At 37.4% G+C, this 16,331-nt stretch overlaps 1 protein-coding gene across 1 annotated transcript in view; it reads left to right on the top strand.

The window, feature by feature from the left end:
- LOC115767709 (dual 3',5'-cyclic-AMP and -GMP phosphodiesterase 11) overlaps positions 1 to 16,331 on the top strand; it is a 61,026-nt gene that overhangs the window by 1,981 nt on the left and 42,714 nt on the right. The window contains exon 2 of the mRNA XM_030712002.1: positions 12,135 to 12,223. Coding sequence (XP_030567862.1) covers positions 12,163 to 12,223 — 61 coding nt within the window. The 5' untranslated portion in view covers positions 12,135 to 12,162. The remainder of the gene's footprint in view (positions 1 to 12,134; positions 12,224 to 16,331) is intronic.

Genomic DNA, 16,331 nt, shown 5'->3' on the forward strand with positions numbered 1-16,331 from the left:
CGTGACTCGCCTGCTAACTGGCTAATTAAATTACCTGTATTATCAAGCGAGTTTATTTTGTATAGAATTTTTATGTTTATTAATATGATTATTGTTGTTGTTGGCAGCACAAGTTGCCGCTAATTAGCTAGCTTTGGGCGATTCTATGGAACCACTCGAGTCCTCTTCTTATTATGTGGGCGGAGTGCGAACAGATATCATCTAAGTGCCTGCCTACCTGTTCGTCTATCCACCTGCCTGTCTTTCTGTTTGGCCTTTGTTTTTCTGCCAGCTGGCAGGCAGGTTAGATAATTTTGACATTTTATGTGGCACAGCGAGAGATAAGTGCGGGGTTTTTACGCCTTTGACATTTATTTCGGTAGTAAAAACTCAAGTCTTACTCTCCAAGACCCAAAAACAATTATGTTTAAGATAAGAAAGTATGACTTGTAGCAAAATATAGCTTACAATTCTCTTGAACTGGCTCAAAAGTAACATTCGATGCTTGTTCAATGAACCAGTTCTATACAGAAATAACTGTCTATGTTTGTTCAATGAATCAATTCCTTTCTAAACACTTACTAGCCCAGGAACTAGTTTAAAACAACGACCGCAGACTCGTTCCACTAATCCAATGTCAAAGCAGCTTGAGAATATAAATGAGCTTTCAAATTTAAGAATGGCATGAAATTGATCAACTGAACTAGTTTCTATCTAAAAGCATATTCTCCATTGAACTGATGCACTAATTAAGACTTCAAGAATAAGTTTTTTATTGGTGGTGGAAGCGCCTGTGAACTAGATTATTATAAAAGGAACTAGTTCCAGTTCTTAAAGCAGTTTCATAAACATATGTGAGCGTTAAAAATTAAGAACCAGTTCAGTTTTTTTCCGAAAACACTTAGTGAACGGTAAAATTTAGGACTGGAACCAGTTCACTTTTTCCGAAAACCATTAGTGAACTGGTTCACTTGTTCAGAAAGTCTATAAGCTTCAGAATCAGTTCCTTATTAGGAATTTACTAGCCCATGATCTAGATGAATAATAAAAGCGCGAACTAGTTCCAATTATTTTCAGTTTGACGGTATTAAAATTGGCTTGCGAACTAGTTTGAATCCTTAATAATAATATGCTCTCTTAACTCTTAGTTATGTAGCTCTCCCTTAAGTTTTGGAACCAGCTCTCTATTTCTTTTTTCATGTTTTAAGTCTTGAATCAAAATAACAGTATATCCAATAGAATTTCAGCATTGAACTAGTTCACAGCCAGCGCAAACTTGTTGAGAATTAGTATACACCGGCATTTTCAGGCTTTGATTGGATCTAATTATGACACTTTGAGTTAAGTTCTGCAAATGCCACACAAACTGTGTCTAAAACTAGTTTTAAGGCAGCTTCAATAAATTCGAGAGTTAATCAGTTCCGCTTGCAATGTTTACGGCTCAAATGAATCAAGGCTTTGCAACAGGTGCAAAGCATTTCTTATCGGCAGGTACGCGTTTCCTGCATTTTTGGCGGAAATAACCAGAAATAACTTTGAATTTTGCAATAACTTCAGACGTCAGACGAGAAGGTTGCCAGATGTTAAGACGTCAGACTTTAAAACGGGGAAAAACTGCGTCAGCCAAATGCCGACGTCATGAAAGCATACATTAACATTTGCGTGGCACTGTTAATGAAGCGTTACCAATTGAGACTCCGGCCAGAGATATCGCTAAGTGAAGTTGGCCAACTGATCCGGCCATGAATCATGCGCATCATTAACAGGTGTGTTCCAACAGCTTGCCGTTGACAATTTCGGGAAAACACTTGAACGCAAATGCAAACGCAAACTCGCTGTCGAAGTCGAAGCCCAACAATTGATCCAGTCAATCAGCATATTTGTGTTAATTCGTGATACGCGTGGCTTTTAACACACAGTCTACGGCACCTCACCTGGAAACTGATGACTGGCAGCCTTTTATTTGCTGTTGCCACTGAAAGTGTGTGAAAAGTAAGGGTATATTGCCCTTATCTAAATATATATTAGGCGTGGGGAATTATCTTCGAACCCAGCGAGTGATAGAGACTAAAAGAGTTGAAGACTGAGAAACATCGATTAGTCTTCCAGATCATAAGTATCGAACGGATGATAATCGTTTCTTTAGGCATGGATCATATTGAGCAGATGGATGTATCTTCAACCCTGGCGCATCTCAGAGACTATAAGATTGAATGTCTTCAAGGTTGGAAGAAAGCTTCTGCTATTTTCAAACATCGATAACTGTTCACCTTAAATCGATAAATATCGCTCAAGCTCTTTTGGCGTAGATTAAAAGAGTTTCACTTATTCGATTCATTTCCCTTAATACCCTGAAAAGCTGTAAAGAGAAAGGGCATATTGCTGTTGCATCTTATACACCCGTGAATTTTAGAGATTCTAAGAGAGAGTGAAAGTTTTGCTATATCCAAACATAGATAACTTTTTCCGTTTTCCCAAAACCAATAAGTATCGATTGGCTCCGATTGGCACACTCGTATCTTTAGGCTTGCATGAAGAGTATTTTACTTGTCTGTTTCCCTTCCTTTGTGCACTTGTGTACATTTAAGCGATAAAAAAGAAAGGGTATATCGTTTTTGTAATTGTGTAAATGTATATTAGGAAGACGGAAGTATCTTCAACCGCATCGAATCTTAAATACTATAAGGTTTATAGTTTTTAAATATGGAATGCAGGTTCTGCTATATCCCAATATCTATAACTCTTGCAGTCTTCTAAAAATCGATAAACTTCGATAAGCTGCTGTTGCTACAATCTTCTCTTTTGGTACGTATTAAAAGTATTTCGCCTATTCCATACCCTTCCCGAAAGATATCAAAACTCTTGAGGTATACTCTCCATCTTGGCATACTAAAGATCTTGTGCTTAGGTTAACTGCAGCTTGAGACTGGAAGCTATAGGGCATCTTCCAGTCGAGCAGTCTCTACCATAACACTCCTCTTTGTTGGCCTTTCTCATCTCTCACACACACACTCGCACACACACTTACACAGGCATTTTATCAGCGCCAGCAAATCTGCGCAAACAACAAATATTTACCAAGCTTATAGATATAATATTGTATATAAAGCCGAGTATATGCCCACTCGTATATCTTATCTAATGTGACATGCATGTCAGCATTTTGAACGACGCACTAGCCGCAATACCACACAATTTATGCACCATCCCATTCACATTCACATTCACATTTAGTCGCTCCCCTGGACTCCCAAATATGAGTTTTGGCCCGACCAGGGTTGCCATTTGGCATGCAGCAAGTGTTGCCACCGCCGCCCACATCAAGGCGACAATAACTGAACGCAATATAAAACAATATTTATTATACATGCTCAACTTTAAATTTTATGTGCCAAACAATTACCAAAAGCAAATATTATTTGGTGCTAGGCAAGACGAATCGGGTATGCTCTGCACTGTGTATACTCTGTAAGCTCTGCAAATTTTAAAATTATATATATACATATTGTGTTTTAATTGAAAACAATATTTTTTTAAAAGTATTTGTCGGAAATTGAATGAAAAACAAACACATAGAGCTTTTCACGCATATTCCACATTTCTGGGCGGAATTATCAAATAGATGAAAATTTAAATATTGAAAATTAACAAAATTTAAGTATCTATTGAATGATTTACTTGTTGTATAAGTTTTCAGTCAAAAAACCAATTCTGTTTAATATATTTTCACTCAAATTTCACGTTCTTAGGTGAATTTAAGTATTTGCATATTCCACATTTCTGAGTGGAAGTTTTCGAAAGGGAAAGTGGAAGTTTTCAGAAATAACCAACCAATTTGAACACTTCTGCAAAGCATTTTTATTGTGTATTAGTTTCAACTGAAAAATAAGTCACGTACAATATAAATTTCACTCAAATTCCACCTTGTTAGGCGAATTTCATTTGATTTTTACACTTTGTATTTGCCTGATTTTGCTTATAAAACATTCATCCTGACACTCTTCAGCACATGACAAACTCGACGTCCATTTCACAACATCTTTCCCATATTTATAGGGTATATATATATCGAGCATTAAAATGCCAGTCATGAAATGCGCATATTTCGGCTGATTGATTTGTTGTGCTGCTCGACTGTCGCCTGTTGGCCAAGCGACTCTTCTCTGCGCTTCTCCCTTCCCTCTCCACACCCTCCCGCGCTGTCTTCTACGCCGCCCACTAGCCAAGTCTCACCTATATTTTGTGTATCGAAGCCGAGTGTTTACCCATCGTCAGCTGCTGTTTGATTTGTGCGTTCACAAGTTGCGAATCGCAACAATTGCAACAATCATATTATTTTGTTTTTTTTTTTTTGTTCAAACTCGTGGTCTTTTCTCTGTACGTGTTTGGCTATTGTTGTGTTGATTATTATTGTTATGATTACGCATTTTATTGCCGGGTTTTTTTTTTTTTTGCTGCTCTTCTATTTTTTTTTTTTTTAATAATTTTTTATATTTTGGCCTTTTAGCATGTTGAAAATGGTCAACATTGCGTGATACGCATCGCGCCTGTTATAAATTATTAATTTGTTGTAGCTTCAAAAATGGTTTATTTTGTTATTGTTAATGTGAAATTGAAATTGTGGCCACGATAATGGGCTTGCGTTTTTTTCCCCTTCGTGTGGTTATCTTTGCCGCATTTCATCAACTTTTTGACATTTTTAATTGACTTGAGTTTTTTGTTTTTATCAAAATGATTGAAAGGCGCAAAAGTTGCTTGATTTGTTATGAAGTACCCGATTAAGGAGATTGATTATTGGTTAAAAATATTAATCGAAATATATTATATATAAGAAGTAGACAGATTGTTGCTTAACGGAAGCGGAAACTTGTAGAGAATCCTTTTTTTTTGGGTTTGCAAACTTTTGACCTAAAAGTGGGAAAAAATTGTTGTAATTCTTATGAAAAACGTCAAGAAGCATGCCGACATGATGTCATGGGTCTGCCTGATCTGCCAGTTGCAGCTGATGCAGTTTTTCACGTGCATTTTTATCATCACTTAAGCCAGACAAAGCCGGGTAATTTTCTTTAGCAAATAAGTATTTGTAATAACTCGTTTTTTGCTTGCAATCTGGGACAGTATATTAAATTTCTTAGAAAATAAAGTAAGATACAATAAAACTGAAAAGGTTTAAACTCCAATGAAAAACAATATATATGACATTATATTTTCTTTATTTTGGTTTAATACATTTCGTTGTGTGGAAGATCAAGCATATGATACCTTTTTATTATCTAGGAGCTCTAGGAGCTCTATCTCATTTATATTTAACAAAAATAATTGGAAAGAAATGTGCATCAAGAATGTTGGCCTTATGAATAGAAAGCATTATTTGTTATTATTATTTTCTCAAATCTAATTTATGACATATATTTTATTAAATTAAGTCTAACTTAAATAGAAATTAATATTAATTAAATCAAATTTACTTTAACAAGAAATCATTATTTATTAAATCAAATCTAATTTAAATAGAAATTATTATTTATTAAATCAAATCTTATTTAAACAAATTTCCAGTTAGCATTAATTTAAGCAAACACACACACACTTACACTCAAAACTGTTGCATGTGTGTTAGTATGTGTGTGTGTGTTTAGCTACTATCTGTTCACTATCTACTAATTATACACTCGACAATATGCAGTTATCTAATGTACACGATGCGGTTAACAATATAATTCCTCTCAGCCCCTTTTCTTTCTACTGTGGCATTTTCCTACCTCTTTCTATACCCTGAAACCATAGAAAAGGGGCAAAAAGGGTATGATGATTGTTTGCGAATGTATGTAACAGGCACAAGAAGGCTTCTTCTTAAAGTATATATATATATATTATTGATCAGCATCAATAACCGAGTCGGTCTAGACATGTCTGTCTGTCTATCCTCTCTCCTCCTGCGCCTCCATCTGTCTGTCTCTCAATCTCTCCTTATGTGCGAACGTGTGGATCTGGGAACCTATAAGAGCTAGAGACTTGAGAAACTTTTAAACGTATGTTCTGCTAATGCTCGTGCAGTACGAGTTTATCGATAATCGATAACTTGCGCCGTTTCCAAGCCAACGTTAGAAATCGTTATCGAAATTCTCTATCTTGAGTCTTTAGAGCTAGAGTCATCAAATTTGATATGTATATACATATTCAGTTGAAGTATCTTTCATTTTATGGCTACCGTTTAACCCTTTAGTAAGAGAAGAAGCTGCAGGGTATACCCTAGTCGGGCACTCCCTCTTGTTTCGTTTTTTTCAATTTAAATGTTGTTGCTTATCGTTTGCCTTTACTCGCATCTGCCAATTGCAATTTGTTTGTTATTGTCTTGGGGCATTGTGCAGCAACTAATTGCATTCAATGTGCGCAGTTTTAATAATCATTGGCCGACCGATTTTCCACATATATGCACACACACACACATATATATATATATATATATATATATATATGTATACATGTATAGGGTAGATTTAGCCAGGCCCAACTCGCCTGCCCTCTGGCTATGATAATAGTCGACATTCTGATTGACACATTCGACAATTTGGCGCCGCAATAACTAATTTCTGAAAAGAAACAATTACAACAACAATAATAATAATAATATTAATAATAATAATAATTACACTGCAAAAGCGACACATGTGTCGATTTTCGTATTTATTTAATTAGAAACTAGTTTTTGTTGCATTTGTTTTTCGCGTTATCAACAAATTGCAATCAAAACGTGCAGCAAAAGTGCAATTAACAGGTTGAACTCTTTTTTCTTATATACACTCACAGAGAGTACATTCATATTGTTAGGCAATGTGTCACGCTTATATGGACATATTAATACTCTGAACAGCGATTTGTTAGTCGAAATTCATGTCCAAATCTTACCCCAAGATTCGTATCTAGACATGGGTCAAAATTTACCACCCCCATAACTCGGTCAAATCTCATCCGATTTTCACGAAGTTTGGCTTTTTCTTCATGGTTTTCCCTCTAGAGTAATCTGGCATTCAAATCTGAACACCGATTTTTTAGTCGAAATTCATGTCCAAATCTTACCCCAAGATTCGTATCTAGACATGGGTCAAAAATTACCACCCCCATAACTCGGTCAAATCTCATCCGATTTCCACGAAGTTGTGCTTTTTCTTTATGGTTTTCCCTCTAGATTAATCTGGCATTCAAATCTGAACACCGATTTTTTTGTCGAAATTCATGTCCAAATCTTACCCCAAGATTCGTATCTAGACATGGGTCAAAAACTACCACCCCCATAACTCGGTCAAATCTCATCCGATTTCCACGAAGTTGTGCTTTTTCTTTATGGTTTTCCCTCTAGATTAATCCGGCATTCAAATCTGAGCACCGATTTTTTAGTCGAAATTCATGTCCAAATCTTACCCCAAGATTCGTATCTAGACATGGGTCAAAAACTACCACCCCCATAACGCGGTCAAATCTCATCCGATTTCCACGAAGTTGTGCTTTTTCTTCATGGTTTTCCCTCTAGCTTAATCTGGCATTCAAATCTGAACACCGATTTTTTAGTCGAAATTCATGCCCAAATCTTACCCCAAGATTCGTATCTAGACATGGGTCAAAATTTACCACCCCCATAACTCGGTCAAATCTCATCCGATTTCCACGAAGTTTGGCTTTTTCTTCATGGTTTTCCCTCTAGATTAATCCGGCATTCAAATCTGAGCACCGATTTTTTAGTCGAAATTCATGTCCAAATCTTACCCCAAGATTCGTATCTAGACATGGGTCAAAATTTACCACCCTCATAACTCGGCCAAATCTCATCCGATTTTCATGAAGTTTGGCTTTTTCTTCATGGTTTTCCCAATAGATTAATCTGGCATTCAAATCTGAACACCGATTTTTTAGTCGAAATTCATGTCCAAATCTTACCCCAAGATTCGTATCTAGACATGGGTCAAAAACTACCACCCCCATAACTCGGTCAAATCTCATCCGATTTCCACGAAGTTGTGCTTTTTCTTTATGGTTTTCCCTCTAGATTAATCCGGCATTCAAATCTGAGCACCGATTTTTTAGTCGAAATTCATGTCCAAATCTTACCCCAAGATTCGTATCTAGACATGGGTCAAAATTTACCACCCTCATAACTCGGCCAAATCTCATCCGATTTTCACGAACTTTGGCTTTTTCTTCATGGTTTTCCCTCTAGATTAATCTGGCATTCAAATCTGAACACCGATTTTTTAGTCGAAATTCATGTCCAAATCTTACCCCAAGATTCGTATCTAGACATGGGTCAAAATTTACCACCCTCATAACTCGGCCAAATCTCATCCGATTTTCACGAAGTTTGGCTTTTTCTTCATGGTTTTCCCTCTAGATTAATCTGGCATTCAAATCTGAACACCGATTTTTTAGTCGAAATTCATGTCCAAATCTTACCCCAAGATTCGTATCTAGACATGGGTCAAAATATACCACTCTCATAACTCGGCCAAATCTCATCCGATTTTCACGAAGTTTGGCTTTTTCTTCATGGTTTTCCCTCTAGATTAATCTGGCATTCAAATCTGAACACCGATTTGTTAGTCGAAATTCATGTCCAAATCTTACCCCAAGATTCGTATCTAGACATGGGTCAAAAATTACCACCCCCATAACTCGGTCAAATCTCATCCGATTTTCACGAAGTTTGGCTTTTTCTTCATGGTTTTCCCTCTAGATTAATCTGGCATTCAAATCTGAACACCGATTTTTTAGTCGAAATTCATGTCCAAATCTTACCCCAAGATTCGTATCTAGACATGGGTCAAAAACTACCACCCCCATAACTCGGTCAAATCTCATCCGATTTCCACGAAGTTGTGCTTTTTCTTCATGGTTTTCCCTCTAGATTAATCCGGCATTCAAATCTGAGCACCGATTTTTTAGTCGAAATTCATGTCCAAATCTTACCCCAAGATTCGTATCTAGACATGGGTCAAAAACTACCACCCCCATAACTCGGTCAAATCTCATCCGATTTCCACGAAGTTTGGCTTTTTCTTCATGGTTTTCCCTCTAGATTAATCTGGCATTCAAATCTGAACAGCGATTTTTTCGTCGAAATTCATGTCCAAATCTTACCCCAAGATTCGTATCTAGACATGGGTCAAAATTTACCACCCCCATAACTCGGCCAAATCTCATCCGATTTTCACGAAGTTTGGACTTTTCTTCATGGTTTTCCCTCTAGATTAATCTGGCATTCAAATCTGAACACCGATTTTTTAGTCGAAATTCATGTCCAAATCTTACCCCAAGATTCGTATATCGACATGAGTCAAAATTTACTACCCCCATAACTCGGTCAAATCTCATCCGATTTCCACGAAGTTTGGACTTTTCTTCATGGTTTTCCCTCTAGATTAATCTGGCATTCAAATCTGAACAACGATTTTTTAGTCGAAATTCATGTCCAAATCTTACCCCAAGATTCGTATATAGACATGGGTCAAAATTTACCACTCCCATAACTCGGCCAAATCTCATCCGATTTTCACGAAGTTTGGCTTTTTCTTCATGGTTTTCCCTCTAGATTAATCTGGCATTCAAATCTGAACAACGATTTTTTAGTCGAAATTCATGTCCAAATCTTACCCCAAGATTCGTATCTAGACATGGGTCAAAATTTACCACCCCCATATCTCGGTCAAATTTCATCCGGTTTTCACGAAGTTTGGCTTTTTATACCCTGAACCCATTAAAAATGGGTACAAGGGTATATTGTATTTGTGCAAAATCCAAATGTATGTAACAGGCAGAAGGAAGCTTCTCCGACCCCATAAAGTATATATATTCTTGATCAGCATCAATAGCCGAGTCGTTCTAGCCATGTCCGTTCGTCCGTCCGTCCGTATGTATGAACGCCAGGATCTCAGAACCTATAAGAGCTAGAGACTTGAAATTTTAGATGTAGGTGCTCCTAGCTCCCGCGCAGATCAAGTTTGTTCCCGATAATCGATAACTTACTTCGTTTCCAAATAATCGATAAAAATCGATATCGATAACCTATTTTTTGGGCAATTTTGGTAAATAATAAGAGCTAGAGTCACCAAACTTGACATATAGCTTCTAAAATGGAATATATATATGCATTTGATGTTGGAAGAAGAGGGTTCAGGGTATTCCCTAGTCGGGAGCTCCCGACTAGAACCTCTTACTTGTTTTTTAATTATCATTCGCTTCTAATTAGTTTATTTTCATTAAATTGATTTCGATAAATATTAATATGCTTAAAAATTAAATAATAATATTTAATATTATAAAAAAATGTAATATATTATTTATTTTGCTTGTCGTCGTTCATTTGCAAGTGTATACAAAGTGCGGCATAGTTGAGTAATAGTTTTTCTTGGTTTTTTTTTGCTTCTAATTAGTTTCTTTGAATTAAGTTTAATTGAATTTGGCTGCGTTGTTTTGTTGTTAGTGTTTCTTATCGTTTACTCTTTCGCCTGTTTCGTGTCTCTTTCTTTCTTTCTTTTTTTTATTATTATTATTTCGTTGTCGCCGCCGGCAACAACAAAATCTAAGCGCAATCTGTGCCCCTCGCCAAGTTGGCCCAGTTCATTGACTTTGCGGGGCACAATTTGACTTTGAGTGGACATCGATTGAAATAATTGCGCGCGCAACAAATGTCAGATATATATATGTATATGTATTTGTTGTCAAGGTCGTTGGCGCGCCTGATAAGAGGCGGCCAATGAAGAAGAGGAAGCAGCGCGTTGCTGATAAGAAAAGCAGCTGCAAAATAGCGCGTTTTTCCTACAAATTCTTGCACAGAATCAAGTCTATATATTGCTTGCCATATCGGCAGATAAACACTCTCTATATATCACTCTCTCTCTCTCTCTCTCTCGCACTCTCTCTCTCTATATATATCTATCTAAATATTGTCTCGATTCGCTTTTCATTTGTAGTTTTCATTCAATAAAACATTTCATTCAACAACAATTTTTGCCGTCCAAATATTTATTCTGGCATTTTATTGTTTTTACTTTTTTTCTCATGACGCATGCCACCGAAAGGCGCATGTCATAGAGATTGTTAGATTGACATACGCATATATATATATATATATATATATATATATACAAAATATTATTCTAGAAGTCTGATATGTGAATCATGACATTTGTGAGCAACTTTTAGCTGCGAATGGGTTTTTCTCCAGAAAGAGTCTCAAGTGTTTTTGATGAATGATATGAACAGGAAGTTTTCCGTTTCGATAGTGTAATGTCTCAGTCGGCGCTATGCATGAGAATTTTCAATGGAAAAACAAAGGAATCAGGTCAATATTTAGTCAGACATTAAAGTCTCCAAAGTCATCATTAGCTTAAGACATATTTTAAAAGAATGTTGAGGAGTTAGTGTAATGTTGCTTAAGCTAAAGCTAGGCTATATGCGTCACGCCGAAGATCTAATACCCTTGCGGGGTTGAAGTTGGCCACATTTTATGACATAATTGGAATACCCTTTAAAAATGTAAAGTTTTTATTATTAAACGGAAACGAATTTATTACTTTCAATTGAAATTTGTTGCTGTATTTGAACCAGCGACCTCTCTTTAGCCAGTTCGACGCTCAGACATATACTAACTTATATCAACTGTTTTTTTTAACTAGATAAAGGTCGAAACTCTTTTAAATTTAAGGTCAATTCGGACAAATTCTTTTGCAAACATATATAAATAGATCTCCAGAAGTATTTTTCAATATTATATACACTATAAATTCCCAGACTAACCTGAAAAACAAGCTCAAAATGAAGGGAAACTTTTGACAATAACAAAAACCATCGCAGACTCTGGATATAAAGTTCGTTATAGCCAACTCTGCACATTGGCCTAATGATGTTTTGTCTGGCTTCATTAATCAGCGCTGTCATTCATGATTTTGCATTTGTGTATTTTGTTGTTGTTGTTGCTTTTTGCTGACGCTTGTGCTTTGGGCTTTTTGGCGGATATGAACACAAAAGATTTGGCCAAGTTTTTCTAAAAACCCATTGCATAAGGCCAAATATGAGGGCGATCGCGCAGTTAATTAAGCAATCTTTATTAATATGATTAATAATTTGTTAATAATTATTATTTATTTAACAACATTTTTTAGATATCGGCTTTAAGGAAACTATATAGAAATGGCCTCCTCGCCCAACCAAGCCGCGCCTCCGGTTCTATGGCGCGCTCGCCGCAAGATTGGTAAGTTTCAGTTCCAGTTCCATAACTAGTTCCAGTTCCAGTTGAAATCTAGGCATATTTTAGTAGTTTTTAAGCGACAATTTATCAATTTGACATTATTCATGAGCTGTCAATTTAATGACTGGCTCGCAACGACAGCTCGTCCTGCGTTTCAGTTCCAGTTCCAGTTCACGTTCTATTACTAGTTCCAGTTCCAGTGCCAGTTTAAATCTAGGCATATTTAAGTAGTTTTTAAGCGACAATTTATCAATTCGACATTTATCCATTTGACATTATTCATGAGCTGTCAATTTAATGACTGGCTCGCAACGACAGCTCGTCCTGCGTCCTGCGTTCTGCGTCCTGCGTGCTCGGTCAAAGTTCACTGGCATCCAACATGTTTTGTTCTCTAATTCGCAGCACGTTTAGGCGTTCATTATGCCAGCATTGTTTCAGTTTAGCGCACAAGCTGGATATCAGCGCCGAATGACTCTTAAACGGCGCCCTTTTTTTGATACCCTCTAGCCACAGAGGGTGCCCAGAAGGGTATTCACAAAAAGGGCTAACCGAAGGAAACTTGGCAGCAAATAGTGAAAATAGATAAAGAAGATTCCAAAAGAAGGTATTAGATGAAAAGGCGGAATCAAAAGTGACAAATAATTGAGTGAAAATAATTGAGTAACAAAACAAAAGAAATTAAGAATATTAATACAAATTCGTTAACAGAAGAAAACTTTTTGCAATGAAGACAAAAGAGGGTCTTAAATAAAAAGTGTTAAATAAATGGGCTCAAATAGGATGTCAAAAAGTAATATCAGAAAACTTAATAAATATATTTAGAGAAAGAAGCCACAAAATTTGGTCAAAAAAGAAACAAAATAAAAATTAAAAGTGGGTTCAGCTAAAAGTGGTTTAAAGCAAAGCTTCACAGATAAGTGGTTTTAGAAAAGAGGTTTAAAAGATATTTAAATGAAAAGTAATAAAAATAAATAAGAGTCGGGACTGCTCGACTAGCGGATGCCCTAAACCTTGTTCAACCTTATCAACACAAAATGTAGATCGCACTAGGGAAAAGAAGGGTAGCCCTAAAATGAGGAATACTTCTTTTGTTAACAGTATTTTAACATCTACATGTCAAATTTGGCGACTACCTACGAGATTTGCTCAAAAAACAAGATTAAGATATCGATACTTATCGATTGCCTAGAAACGGGATAAAGTTATCGATTATCGAAAGCAAACTCGTACTGCGCGGGCACCAGGAGGATCTACGTTCCAAATCTCAAGTCTCTAGGTCTCTCTCTTATAGGTTCTGACATCCTTATACATACGGAGGGATCGACTCGGCTATAGACATAATGCCTAATAACAGGGTATCGACAAGTCGATAATTCTTAAAGCACAACATTTCTGATTGTTATTTCTTGTTGTCATTTGTGTGACCAGATAAAATATTAATGAGCGAGTTAACTTGAATAAAGATGGGCTTAAGTTAGCGGGTTGATTTAGTGCTTGGCCCACAGCAAAGTGGCCAAAAGTATACAATTTGCTGTCGTCTAAAGTTGGCAATAAATTGTTGAATTTAACGCACGTTAAAGGTGCCCAGTTCTTGGCTAACAAAAGGGCTAAAAACCTGTTGCCTGAGCTTGAATAATGTCAAACTATTTCAAGAGAGTCTTTTTTTTGTGTCTTGTGTGCGGCAACAATGCCGGCTGCTTGCCACAAATTGTGGCCAAAACTTGACTGCAATTCAATGAAATAGATTTTTGTGCGTCGGGCCATAAAATGTGCATAAAACGTCTGAAAAGTTGCGAAAACTGTGAAAACTGTGAAAACTGTGAAAATGCCTTTGGGCCAATCAATAAAGAAACAATTGGGCCAACAGCAGCAGCAGCAGCAAGTCAAGTGATGGAAAGGGGAGTGGGGGAGGGGGTGGGGGGCACTCAAAACTTGTGCACAACAATCACATAAAGTTTTAATTAATTTCAAACAAGCGTAAACAAAACCGAAACAAACACAACTAAAACATGGCTAAAACCGAACTTTATGGCCAATTTGTGTGGCCATGGAAAGCGTGAAGAGTACAGTGAAGCGCGGCTCAAGTGGCTTAAATGCGTGCCGCACGCTCTGTCAACACGCCTTGCTGCTGCTCTGCCAGCGGAAGCGGCGCTGTCACGTTTCTTCAAGCTGTTGCCAGCATTTCCGTTTCCGACTCACGCACACACACACACACACGCACGGAGTGTTGCCGGCAAATTGGCATTGAGCAAAAGCAGCAGCAGCAAAAAAAAAAACTGGCTGCCACTCAATAGATAAACTTCACTCAAAGCGCATATCGTAAGCTTGCCAAGCTTTTCGAAAGCTATCGAAAAGCTTGCAATAGCTGGCTGCGTTTTTTGAGCGCTTTTTATTACTTTTGCACTCAAACTCAAAGCCGGTTTCTTGCTTTTGCGCTCAGCTTTTGTTGTTGCTTGCATACAACAAATTTCTTGGCGTTCGTTTTTCAAGCCAAAGCTGTCGCTGCCGCTGCCGCTGTCGCCGCTGCTGCTGTTGTTGTTGTTGTTGTTGGTTTGGCTGGCTTACTAACGGTGCATTCGTGCGCTTTGAGTCATGCTTGACAAAATAAATATACATATAAATGAAATAACATGACAACACACAATAACAACAACTTAAACAGCTGCTCAGCTGTTGTCTGTGCTTTGATAACATGTGTTTGCTTGAGCTTTGATATAAATGATAAGCAAGTTCTATGATAACTTGGGTTATTTTATAGGCAGTCACTCGAATTCCGCTTAATAGAAGAGAATTTGATTTCTCATAATCGAATGCGTCAGTCGAAATGAATATATATGCACTATATTCCATTTTATACTGCAAATACATTCATTCATTTTTTTTTGATTTTCTGGCAACTTGTTGGCCATTGTTCAGGCACACCGTTAGTTCACAAAGCTGCCAGATTGCAGGCAGACAAAAATGTGCTTATTTACGATTTACGAAGACTTATTGGCCTCTCTATCTGCAGTCAGAGAGCGGCAATCAATTACGGCCATGGCCACAACAACAACAACAACAGCAACTGTTGCCCATTTCCCAGGTCACACACACACACACACAGAAACAATTTAGCGACTGATAAGAAATCTGGCAACACCAAAGCAAAATTAACGCTATCAACTGTAAATTGTGAATGCGAATGCAATTGAAAAGGCGAGCAAATCTACAAAAGACAACAAACTACACACACGCACACACACACACATACGCGCGCGCGCGCTTGAGGAATGCGATTAAGCTAAAGAGAGCGCACGCGATAGACGCTAAGAGAGCGCTGCGTGGCAACTGAGCGGAGCGCAGCTGAAGTTCATTAATCGCTCGCACGAATGTAAATAATACGCAAAGTCACAAAGCCAGCCAACAGCACCAAAAAAGCGCTCAATGTTCTTTTGAGCGTTTTGCTTTGTTTATTTTCGGCGAATTCGCCGCGCCAAGCAGCGCAGCGCTGCCGTCGCCGTTGCTTTGACTCTGCGGCTGGCATCGCTATTTTGAGCGCAACTCGTTTTTAGTATCTCACAGATATTCGACGTGTTTGGTTGGCGCGACAGCAAAAGCGGCCCGAAAAATAAAAGTGAATTGAAATAATATTAAAACGAAATAAATACAAAAAAAAAAGACAACAATTGAGAACGCAACTAAATTCAATTATAAACAACGCATAAATTCAATCAAATCTCTTACGGGCAGAGTTTTGCAGTGCAGCTGCTAAATAAATTAAATGATATATTATCAAAAAGTATCTGCAAGATGCGCGCGTCGTTTTCAGTTCAGTTTCAGTCTGCCTTTTCGTTTCGTTCTGCGCTGAAGCGAATCAAAAATAAATAAAAAAAACGCAAACTAAAACGTAAGCGATCAACGGTCGCGTGCTCATTCTGCTTCTTACCCCAATCATTCCGTGTGTTTGTGTCTGTGTGTGTGTGTGTGTGTAAAGAGGTGTGAAAACATCTACAAATCTATGTATCTTCGCGGCCGCAAGTAATCAAATAATAGGCGCAAAATTATGCACAACGAAGAAAAGAAGAAAATATTCGGCAAGCCGCTAAAAATAAATGCAAATAGCGAATAGAGT

The sequence above is a fragment of the Drosophila novamexicana genome, unplaced genomic scaffold (genome assembly GCF_003285875.2).
Source record: "Drosophila novamexicana strain 15010-1031.04,08,12 unplaced genomic scaffold, DnovRS2.1 tig00001444-arrow-arrow-pilon, whole genome shotgun sequence".
NCBI lineage: Eukaryota > Metazoa > Arthropoda > Insecta > Diptera > Drosophilidae > Drosophila > Drosophila novamexicana.